At 41.8% G+C, this 12196-nt stretch overlaps 1 protein-coding gene across 4 annotated transcripts in view; it reads right to left on the bottom strand.

The window, feature by feature from the left end:
* abca2 (ATP-binding cassette, sub-family A (ABC1), member 2) overlaps positions 1 to 12196 on the bottom strand; it is a 169942-nt gene that overhangs the window by 65554 nt on the left and 92192 nt on the right. For all 4 annotated transcript variants that reach the window (XM_075468148.1, XM_075468150.1, XM_075468151.1 and 1 more), the window contains 6 exons: positions 11323 to 11513; positions 10546 to 10696; positions 10216 to 10420; positions 9964 to 10128; positions 7881 to 8061; positions 6969 to 7181 (listed from right to left, as the gene is read on the bottom strand). In XM_075468148.1, the coding sequence (XP_075324263.1) occupies positions 6969 to 7181; positions 7881 to 8061; positions 9964 to 10128; positions 10216 to 10420; positions 10546 to 10696; positions 11323 to 11513 (1106 nt within the window). The remainder of the gene's footprint in view (positions 1 to 6968; positions 7182 to 7880; positions 8062 to 9963; positions 10129 to 10215; positions 10421 to 10545; positions 10697 to 11322; positions 11514 to 12196) is intronic.

The raw sequence follows: 12196 nt of genomic DNA, 5'->3' as shown, positions 1-12196 counted from the left end.
ATCTTTCACTGTGAGCTCTGCTAGCTCTTGCCAGTAGTTTTTCAGCACTGGTTCCTGCTTTGCATGTGCAAGTCATCCTTCTGCACACAGTACCATGATGCATGAGCAGGCACTATCAGCTGTTGCTGTTTCTTCAGGTTCTCCACATATGAAGGGCTGACAGGCAGTCTTTCAATGACACAGTCCACATGTATGTTGGTGCTCTCCATCGGCTCCTTTTCTTCGGTGGGCATGCTTGATTTCACTTTTTCATGAAAGAAATGAAAAGAGCTCTGTATGATCACCAGCGGATGGCAAGAATTGTCAGAAGTCACAAACACTGCTTTTGCTATTGGCACTGGAACACGGTTATCATGCTGTACAAGTTGTGACACACTATACCTCAACTGACAAAGTTTAATCTTGGAAGCCCCAGATACTAGGTTTATATCAGCGACTGCTGACACGCGTTAGAATACTATCGTGTGAACTTAATGTAAAGCTGAAACAATGACTTGCTAGGCTTTAAGTATCGAAAGAAAAATACTCAGCAACTGTTTTGGGTGACGATCAAAGGCCCCTTCCAAAAAAAATCAAGAGTGTTGCTTTAATTTTTCCAGGAATGTGACAGATTTATGCAAATTAGTTTATATTAAATTTTTTTTTTTAAATAACTCCTGGTTGCAGCTCTCATTGTAAATGTTTAGCTGTTTTTAAAAAAAAAATCCCTTTGAAAATGCAATTCCCTGAGCAAATTTGGGCATTCGAAAGCTAACTGGTCAGCTGTTAAAGTTTGTTTTGCGGATGTGAGAAGCTTTGTCTTGTGCAAAGCATCGCTGCAAATAAATGCAAGAAATATATTATGCCTAAATACACCCAGCCAAAGCTGCTGCGGTTTAGTTTATATCAATCATCACCCTGCATGATGCAGCATCGTGAATGTTACAATCATCTCAGGTGTGTACAGCTTAGATATAAAATGCCTCAGAGGAACATTAATTCTGATATTTATTGCCGCTTTGAAGGTTGTAGTTTACTGATGTGGGTGCTGATGTGTACAGTTTTACATTCAAATATATATATTTATAATTCTGTCACCGTACAATTTCTATAAATCAGGATAAACGGCAAGCTGAAAACACCTCAGAATAAAGGTTTTCCACAGAGACGTAGATGGCAGAGAGGAGAACAATGCACAAACTCCTTGCTATACTGGAAAAATGCCAGCCACCCTCTGCACACTGTCATCAGCAGCCAGAGAAGCCTGTTCAGCGAGAGGCTGCTTCTCCCCAAGTGCAGGACCAACAGACTGAGGAACTCCTTTGTCCCCCGTGCCATCAAACTGTTTAACTCCTCACTGGGGGGGAGGAGGGGTAACAGAAGGACAGAGGGACTGTAGGATGGGTGGCAGTCAGTCAGTCTGTCTAACAGATAATAACAATATCTCTGTGGTGTGCAATAATTTTCCTTTAATGATTTTAATCTAACTTTATACTTACATTTATATACATATTATTATTTATTAGCTTCATTATTATCATCATTATTACAATTATTACTATTTTCATTACTATTACTAGTATACTACTATTATAACATTATCTATCTATCTATCTATCTATCTATCTATCTATCTATCTATCTATCTATCTATCTATCTATCCCAAAATGTGTTTAATACTTCTTTTCTTTTAGCATAAACAGGAGGGAAATGTTGGAAAAAATGTAATGAGGTTATACTATATGAAAAGAAGTATGTGACTGTGTGCTGGGGAAGGCTTCCTCCTCCTGCCTTGTTAGAAACTTTGGATGCTTAGAAGGCCTCATATTACTACTTCTTTATCTTCTTTCTGAATCTTGCTTTACTTAATGTCTCATAACCTTGTGTGGCTAGTGATTTAATTGTAGAAGGTATAAATAGTGGTAGTATCATTTTTTCAACACAGACAACTCTGTCAGCTTTCTGATATGTTGTGCAGACTTGTGTCCTTGCCATCCATCCATCATCTTCCGCTTGTCCGGGGATCGGGTCGCGGGGGCAGCAGCTTGAGCAAAGAGACCCAGACGTCCCTGTCCCCGGCCACTTCCTCCAGCTCTTCTGGGGGGACCCCGAGGCGTTCCCAGGCCAGCCAAGAAACATAGTCTCTCCAACGTGTCCTGGGTCTTCCCCGGGGCCTCCTCCCAGTGGGACGGGCCCGGAACACCTCACCAGGGAGGCGTCCAGGAGGCATCCTAACCAGATGCCCGAGCCACCTAATCTGACTCCTCTCGATGCGGAGGAGCAGCGGTTCTACTCCGAGCCCCTCCCGGATGACCGAGCTTCTCACCCTATCTCTAAGGGAGAGCCCAGACACCCTGCGGAGGAAACTCATTTCGGCCGCTTGTATTCGTGATCTCGTTCTTTCGGTCACTACCCACAGCTCGTGACCATAGGTGAGGGTAGGAACATAGATTGACCAGTAAATCGAGAGCTTCGCCTTCTGGCTCAGCTCCTTCTTCACACGACGGGCCGGTGCAGAGCCCGCATCACTGCAGACGCCGCACCGATCCGCCTGTCAATCTCCTGCTCCATTCGTCCCTCACTCGTGAACAAGACCCCGAGATACTTGAACTCCTCCACTTGGGGAAGGATCTCATTCCCGACCCGGAGAGGGCATTCCACCCTTTTCCGGCCGAGGACCATGGTCTCGGACTTGGAGGTGCTGATTCTCATCCCAGCCGCTTCACACTCGGCTGCGAACCGCTCCAGTGAGAGCTGAAGGTCACGGCCCAACGACGCCAACAGAACCACATCGTCCGCAAAAAGCAGAGACCCGATTCTGAGGTCGCCAAAACGGACCCCCTCAACGCCCTGGCTGCACCTAGAAATTCTGTCCATAAAAATTATGAACAGAATCGGTGACAAAGGGCAGCCCTGACGGAGTCCAACCCTCACAGGAAACATGTCCGACTTACTGCCGGCAATGCGGACCAAACTCTGACACCGGTCATAGTGCTGGGCGGTATGACCAAAAATACATATCACGGTATTTTTTCATGGTATCACGGTTTCACGGTATATCACGGAATTTTTTTTTTTCATGCATAATTAGGTGTTCACAGCATTTTCTACAGATTGAGAACAGAATTAAAAATTAAAATAAAAATTCTTCAAAATAATTCCTTCGTTAATAATTGGTCACACAGAACTTTATTGTATTAATATTCACATCTTCATTGTAAACAAATTAATAACATAGCTAATTACACTGGCTGGTCCTCATCCTCAACACGTCTCTTTTTCAATCGTGGAAAATATTTTTCTGGATTGAAGCAGCAAACATTCAGTGTAAGAGTTTAAAAAACCTACTTTATTTGATTCACAGCTGCTAGTGTTTAGACCTCGACAACCCAACTACATTTTTTTTTTTTTTTTTTTTTTACGGCAAACTTGTGACTAGTTAACTTTATAAAGAAGGCGTAATCGCTTGTTTGCTATGGGTCGGGTCGGGATGGGACAACATTGTATTAAAAATATAAAATATTTTTATAGGACTTTTTAATGAGAGCTAATCTAACGCGGCGCTGAAGCTAGCAAGCTTCCATGCTTCCCAGGCATGATCTCGCTGATGGAGACACACGCGGTGTGCACGGAGGGGAGGGGCTGTGTGTGTGTGTGTGTAGGCTGACAGAGAGACGGAGGGAGCAGGGAAAGGAAATGCAGCTTAACGAATACCAGTATTTTTTAAATAGCGTTAAAAATAGACAGTAAACATGCGTGTTTAGAAGCGCAACACTGAAAAGGGTCCCGTCTCAAACAATGTCGCGCGATGCAGCGTTCCCCCCGTTGTGTAATCAAATACACCGGTATGGCGGTATATTAAAAATTCATATCATAACGAAATTATAAACCGGTATTCGGTGTGAACCGGTATACCGCCCAGCACTAACCGGTCATACAGAGACCGAACAGCCCGTATCAAGGAGTCCGGCACTCCATACTCCCAGAGCACCCCCCACAAGAGTCCCCGAGGGACACGGTCGAACGCCTTCTCCAAGTCCACAAAACACATGTAGACCGGTTGGGCGAACTCCCATGCACCCTCCAGGATCCTGCCGAGGGAATAGAGCTGGTCTACCGTTCCACGGCCAGGACGAAATCCACACTGCACTTCCTGAATCCGAGATTCGACTATCCGGCGGATCCTCCTCTCCAGTACCCCCGAATAGACCTTACCAGGGAGGCTGAGGAGTGTGATCCCCCTATAGTTGGAACACACCCTCCGGTCACCCTTTTTAAAGAGGGGGACCACCACCCCGATCTGCCAGTCCAGAAGCACTGCCCCCGATGTCCACGCGATGCTGCAGAGGCATTGCTTGTGTCCTTGCTGCAAGAAGAAATGTTTTGTGTTCATTGACTCCAGCGACTGTGAGCCTCATTTTGAGAGAATTTTCTTGACAGTTCTCATTTTTAATATATTCTAAGTTATTATTTGCATTAGTACTACTTGTAGTTGTTCAACTAAGCTGTCCTTGGGGGATGGGGTTACAGAAGAATTTGATCAGAAAGCATAAGTATAGTATAGCAACCATCAACACTGAATGGTTGCTATATTGAGAGTCACAGAATATAAATACCTTGGCATTTAGCTTGATGACTCATTTACTTTTAAACACCATATTGAAAATCTTGTCACAAAACTCCGGCAAAAACTTCTTATACACAAACGGGTCCAGTTTCCCCTTGGACTGTAGGAAAAGTATAATTGAGGAAATCTTTTTATCAGTCCTTGATTATGGTGACATAATCTGTAGACATGCTGCTGCTACCACTCTCAAACCCCTCGACTCAGGTTATCACTCTGCCATCAGGTTTATTACTGGAGATCCCTATAATACTCACCACTGCTCCCTGTATAACAAAGTTGGCTGGACCTCTCTCACACAGAGATGGAATAACACTTTTATCTTTTTATTCAAAAAGCTTTCACTGGACACTTACCACCATATATATCATCCATGCTGGACTGGACCATGGGAACTTACCAAACCCGCTCAGCTGACTATCCTACACTTAAAGTCCCACGGGTCCACTCTGAACTAGGAAAATCCGCTTTTCGTTTTTGCGAACCAACCGCATGGAACCATCTTCAAAACATTCTCATGACTGACACTCTCACTACTCCTGGACATTTTAAAACTTTGCTCTCAAACCACCTTACTTCAGTGTGCACCTGTTTTTGAGGAGTACTGAGTATTGTCCCCAAATATTTTAATTTTGTCTTAATCTTTGTTTTGTCTGCATTTTTTTTCGGTTGTACCTCGACATCATTGTAAATGAGGGAAACGTCAATGATTTTCGAGGCTTAAATAAAGGTTTGAAATGAAATGAAAAGAATAAGAGAATACCACATTCTACTGTCTTTCTGTCTGTCTACATGCTGCTGTGTGACACCGCACTCCTCTAAGAGGCTGGCCCAGACGAGTTTGACAACTGTTTTTCGTTCTACAACAACAGCAAGTCAGATTACCCAGCCTTCTTGGAGTCTCTGGGTGGCGTCCTAGAAGGGGTGTTACCTGGGGATTCCATTGTTCTTCTGTGGGATTTGATGGAGTGACCTGGAGAGGCATTATTGGGAGGAACGGCCTCTGTGATCTGAATCCATGACTGGACCATTTTCAGGACTTCCATTGAAGATGCACGTTCCAAGTGTTGTGGCGTGACGGTTGTTGTTGTCTGTTATTGCGGTACCGCTGGGGGTCCACCAGGGGTGAAGGAAGCTGCGCAGCTGAAGAAGGAGGCCTTTCGGGCTTGGTTGTCCAAGGGGCAGCTAACAGATACCAAGTAGCAAAAAGGGCAGCAGCTTTGGTAGTTGCTGAAGCTAAAACTCGGGTGTGGGAGGAATTGGATCAGACTATGGAGAAGACCTTGCGGTTGGCCGGATGTTCTGGCAAACCAGAATGACTCAGAAAGGGAAAGCAGTGGCCTTCCTGGGTTGTGCTTGACCTGGGTAGACAACTGCTGATTCGTACTGAGGATATTATCGGGCAGTGGAAGGAACACTAGCACTAGCAAGCATGTTCTCCATTGAGGAGGCTGAGTCTGAGGACTTGGGGAAAGACTCATCCATCATCTTGGCAGAAGTCACTGAGGTTGTTAAAAAGCTTCCCGCAGCAAAGCACCAGGGGTGGATGAGAATTGCCCTGAGATGCTTAAGGCTCTGGACATGGTGGGGCTGTCTTGGCTGATACACCTCTTCAATATCGCATTCTATTAAATAGCATTCTTGCCACTAAGTCAAACTCGTTTACAGTGTGTGTTAGATTCCACCACTTGTCGCAATCCTGTTTGTGATTTTCATGGACAGGATCTCAAGGCATCTGGTTTGGGAAGGTTCGCATCTCTGCTTTTTGCGGATGATGATTCTGTTGGCTTCTTCAAGCCAAGGCCTTCAGCACGCACTGGAGAGGTTCGCAGCCGGGTGTGGGTCCGTTGTGGTGGAAAGGGAGCTGAGCCGGAGGGCGAAGCTTTCAATTTACTGGTCCATCTTTGTTCCAACCCACAGCTATTGTCACAAGATCTGGGTAGTGACCAGAAGAACGAGATCGCCGTTGGAGAGTATCACTAGGGAGAGGGATTTCTGGATTTCTCTCCTGAACCTGCTACCTCTGCAACCCAAACTCGGATAAGCGGATTGCAATGGATGGATGGCTGGATAGTGGATAGTCATTGCGCCGAGATAACAGGAAATTGAAAGATTAAGGGGCAACGATGTGGAATAAAGGCCCAGGGTTTGGAATGGAATCAAGCTTGCAACAACATGAACTCAATCTTTGTAGGCAGGATGTATGCTCTATCTGGATAACTATCAACACCCTAAGCTTGAACTTTGTTGTTATAATTTCATATGTATTGTAACTAACTGCTTTGCATACAAGTACTTATTAATAGATTTGCCTGATTGCCAGAGTCAGAGAATAAACTTAAGCTGCAGCAGACTGGTACTTACTTGTCCATCTCCTTGCGTATGTCTTCTTCAGCCATGCCTTTGAGTCTGGAGTAGAACCACAGGTGCTCCTCTACACTCAGTTTGTCAAACAGTACATTATGTTGCGGACACATGCCCAGGTTCTTACGAATACGCTCCATCTCAGTGCGAATGTCATGGCCATATATAGTGGCAGAGCCAGATGTAGGTGGGAACAAGCCTGTCAGGATGGACCTAGGAATAAAACAGTGTAGATGGTTAATAACAGCAGCATTGGAAAAGCTATCAGACATGTAGAAAAAATTGTAGGCTGCTTTTTTCAAGATGTGAATCTAATGCAAATTATTTGTAACAGCAATACACATAGCACAAATGGCAGTATTTGAAAAAAAATATTAGTCAGATGTTGCTTGTGTAAACAAGAACTTTATGAAGAGCCTAAAGTCTTTTTTACCTGTATTTTAACCAGCAAAGGATGAATCCCCTAGTTGCATAGCAGTTTAGAGTAACCATGGTAAGGAGTATTTATATTATAGCGGTATGCAATGTGTTGCCTGTGCACAGTGTGGTTCTTTATATATATAATTACACACCTTGCAGAGGAAAGGTGTGTAATCTTTCCAGAAATGTGAAAAAATATCTTTGATAAAAACATCATAAAGTTACTTTACAGCCTAGAATCCAAAGTTTCAGATTGGGTAGATGTTATACTAACCAACATGTAAGAACCCGTTTTTTGTTTTTTTAATATGATCATTACTTGATTCTGAATGTGACTGTAAGGCTGTTATTCACAGTACCACAGCTGCAATACACAAACTCAGGATTCATATCAGATTTCCATTCAATCAAATTTTCCATAGAAACACAAATCTTCTATTTGAACATTTAGCCTCAAATATTCACAGTCTCACACCAAGAAGACCCTCTTACATGGTAGTGGTCTTCCCTGCGCCGTTGTGTCCCAGGAAGGAGACGACCTGGTTTTCGTGGAGGTTTAGACTCAGTTTGTTGAGGGCCAGTTTGCTGCCATTCTTGTACACCTTGGTAAGTTTGTCTATACAAACTACCAGGGGCAAATGGCTTGGTTCCTCCTCAATGCCACGCATCTCCTCTGGAGATTTGATGAAAAAAGCATAAATAAGTGGTGTAAAAAGTGACTGCATGGGAAAATAAACATTTGAGAAACAAAGTAATCTATTTGCCCCATCTTTTTTTATCTAACTTTTTGTTTGTTTTGTCACTGTGTTGTCACAGTGCTCTTTAATACTTTTTAAAAGCAGTCAAAATAAATGTGACACAAATAGTATTTGTCACACTAAATTCTGATGAAAAGCAGATTCTATCCCAATATTCACAAACAAAGAATTACAAGCAATCATATTTTCAAACTCCAAACAGTCAAAAGCTATCTAGAAAAGTTATTCTCAACTATCCATTTAACTGTATATTTACTATTTACTGTCTATTTAGGTAGATGAGAAAGGAGGAGGCAAGGTTCACTGCTCTGTATTCCAGTTCTCAGTGGAAAAGGGTGCAGGTGTTTGTATGTGTATGATTTTCTGTCAATAAACAGATAAACAATAAGTACTGATGTTAGAGATAATACGCATAACATACCTTTAACTGGATATGCTGTATGGAGCAATACACAGTCTCAAGAGGGATATATAAATGTATCTGCGACTAATTCCCAATCAGTCCAAATAGTAATCAGTTAACTGATGATCTATCCTATCATGACTCTCAATGGAAACATTTCCGGAACTGACATATTACTCGATAAGCAGACATAAATCAAATATATTTAACATGATGGTCAATTGAGAACAAAACTCTCTTGCAGATGTATATAGTACTTCGACTGCATTTACCACGTTCCCAGCTAACAAAACACTTTGTGTAAGAACGTTTAACTGCATATGAGAATACTAAGAGAATAGAATAGAATAGAATAGAATAGAATAGAAAAATACTTTATTCATCCCCCAGTGGGGGAAATTCTAATTAATCATGTGTCTCAAGTGTCTACAGTTTTTGTCTGTAGTGCAACTCCCCCAGCAGTCAACAGCATAGAACAGTGCACATGATGAATGCACATCATGTCACTGCAGACGTTGAAGGGCCAGAGCCGTCTCAGGAAGAAGAGACGGCTCTGGCCCCTCCTGTACACTGCTTCTATGTTGGCAGACCACCCCAGTTTATTATCCAGTAACACCGTATAATACAGAAGATAAATCACTCAGGCTTACACACAAAACTAAACAAACAGGTACCCGCATGTAGTCGGTAGTATCCATGCATATTAGTATCTCCGCCAGCAGGCGGAACAGCAAATAACATTAACAACACCCTTGCAGACTTCTGGAAAAACGTTTTGTTACAATAATAATAATGACACTAATTAAAGTTAAAGCGAGTTTAGAACCTTTTGTACTTATAACTAACCTAATAACTTTTGTTTCTTATGTTCAAATGCAGCGGCCCTGTTTTTTTTACCTAAATATTAATTACATTAAGTGGACCTACTTCCTCCGGAGGCAAGAGATCATGCAAACTCCTCTGATAAAGAGCTTTTATGATTATAGAGAGTAACATACAGTTGTTTCTAAAAGGGTGTTTTCTGTTGCGTTTTTAAAAGTTTTTAAAAGTGTTGTTAGTGCCACAAACTAAATACTATTCACGTTAAATTAGCCCTTACTCTGTTTACAAGCTGTAGGACTAATATTTGCCAGAAAAACTATCTCAAAAATTAAAAAATGTCGTTTTGCCAAAATCAATTAGATTGAGTTCCCAGGCGTCAGAAAAGAGGTTACATTTTTTATCTTTGAGCTAACTGTTTTATTTTTTCTTCAAATGTATAACCTGGTCCAACATGTTGTCTTGAAATGTCAAATTTGGATTAATTCGACAATAAACACCATTCTGTATTTGTTTGTAATTTCTTGTTTAAGTACATATAAATGAAAATTTAGTCAAGAAGTTGTCCTCAGCCCATGACGGCCATTGCCCGTACCGGACCTCCGCTGGTCCATGGCACATGCCTGATCCTCCTCCATAACACTGAGCCTGGCAGCCCCGCCTCCACACCATGGCCAGTCCCAGGTCTCAACACGCCCACTGCCTGACCAATAGGACCTCTGCAGTGGGAAGTACCACGGGCGGGGTAGCCCATACATCCCTGTAAAAGAATGACATTAGAAATGACGTTAGAAACTGAGAAAAAGGTGGTTGGGGTGGTTGAGACAAGATGTCAGAGATTTCTTACCTGGATGAACAGCCTCTATGTACCAGGTGAACACACCATACACTCCAGCATCAATGATAAGCATCATCATGGAGAGACCCAGGTTAAAATCATCACCTTCTACTGGTGACTGGTTGATGGTCCGCCACTGGATGCCAACACCCGCAACCTCATAGAGCGCAAAATACTTGGACCCAAGACCGAAGGCTGTGGTGGACATGAGAGACTGGACGAGAGGGGAACAAGCAAGGATGTATGAGTATGTATGAGGACTTTTGAGTCTTCTGAATTATCTGAGTAATACTTCATATTTAAATTGGTAGGAGTGGGGAAAAAGTAAAAAGGCCTTACAGCGATGCACTTCTCAAAGGCAGTGATCTTATCATGGGCAACCTCCTCTCTAATGGCTACATACATGTAGGGCACATAGCTGAGGAAGTAGATGATTCCTCCACAGGCTGAAGCCAGTTTAGCTTTGGAGTAGATTACTGACACTAAGAAACTAAAAAACAAAGACAAGGGTTAGGTTTCTTTATTGTTTAATGTCATAACATTTCAAATACTCTATGTTCCTAATGCCTCCAAAAAAATGTAAAATCTCACAGTGTCCGTTCCCCAAACCCACATACATTATTATTCTTTATGCATTTACACTTTTATATCAATCATTCAATAACAGACTTAAAGAAAACAGTTTTTTACTGTGTCCATTATTGACTTAAACTACTATAAACAACACACAAATTGCTTGCATTAATATACCATCACTGCATTTAGCGTCATTATCACAGATTTAGTTGTTTATTGACAAATAATAACTTCTGTATTGATTGATACATAATTATAATAATGGGGGGGGACAACACAGACAGTAGCTGCATCTGTGTTGTAGCAGTATGAATTCTGAAAAAAAAAACTTTTCTGGACAGAAAGCAGACTTGAAGAAATTCTGAACATAAATGAAGTTTTAACAACATCAGTGACTAATTCTCAATTTGCTGTGCGTGTTGAAAGATTTACTCCAATGTATATGGATTGTTGTGTTAGCTGGGAAGGTGTAAAAAAAAAATGGATCCACTGAAAAAGTGACAGATACACAACTGGTTTGTCAGAATAAGGAGTTCTCACCAGAACATGATGGTGGCCACAGCATAGATGGTTAAGAAGAGCCAGATGATCAAAGGGTCACTGTGGAGTAAGACTCGGCCATATTTCAAAATGGCTGTGAGAGCAGTGACAGAGATGGACAGCTGGACAAAGCCAGTGATGAACCAAGCAACCCAGTGGACTGCATTGTTTAGACCCATCATCTTCATCACCTAAGGGAGTGGCACAATGGTTACATGTATGATTTTGAACTACTTTGTCCAACCCTCCATTCAATACTGTGACCTAGTTTGTCTAAAAGGATATGAAGGCTCTTTACAGAAACTATATTAATATTTTAACGAGTTGCTCCTGCCTCTCTTAGTACTGCACTACCATAAAAGTGAGCAATTAGTGATCAACAAATTTCTATAATGTTTCAAATCTGTGCAGATTTGAAATACTGAGATTTGATACAGATATCAAGACAGATTTTTGAACTTCTATCTTTGTGAAGGACCAAAAACACAAAATCTTATACTTTCCATAATGTCATGATGTGACAGTTATGCAATATACTGATTAGATCCTACAAGCCTGCTAAATTCTCATGTCTCTTAAACTCCAGTCTGTAATAGAGTCATTCTGCTGAATTCTTTTCAAATTAAAAGCTGAAATATTGCTTTAAATGCAGTACTATTCAAAGGTTTAGACAAAAACCCTATTATCACTGTTATCATTGTTGTTGTTGCTGCTGCTCTTGGTATTGACATGGTGACAGTGATGTTAATTATAATGTTATCATACTGTAAGTAAGTCTATGGCATTTTTCCACTCATCATTTAGGGCCTTGTTTATGAGGCAATGCAGGCAAGCCTTGATCAACACCAGGGTGGAAGGAGAGAAGTCCAACTCT

The sequence above is a fragment of the Odontesthes bonariensis genome, chromosome 6, assembly GCF_027942865.1.
Source record: "Odontesthes bonariensis isolate fOdoBon6 chromosome 6, fOdoBon6.hap1, whole genome shotgun sequence".
NCBI classification, from domain to species: Eukaryota; Metazoa; Chordata; class Actinopteri; order Atheriniformes; family Atherinopsidae; genus Odontesthes; species Odontesthes bonariensis.
The sequence above is the reverse complement of the archived record's forward strand: the minus strand, read 5'-3'. Positions and strand labels throughout refer to the sequence as shown.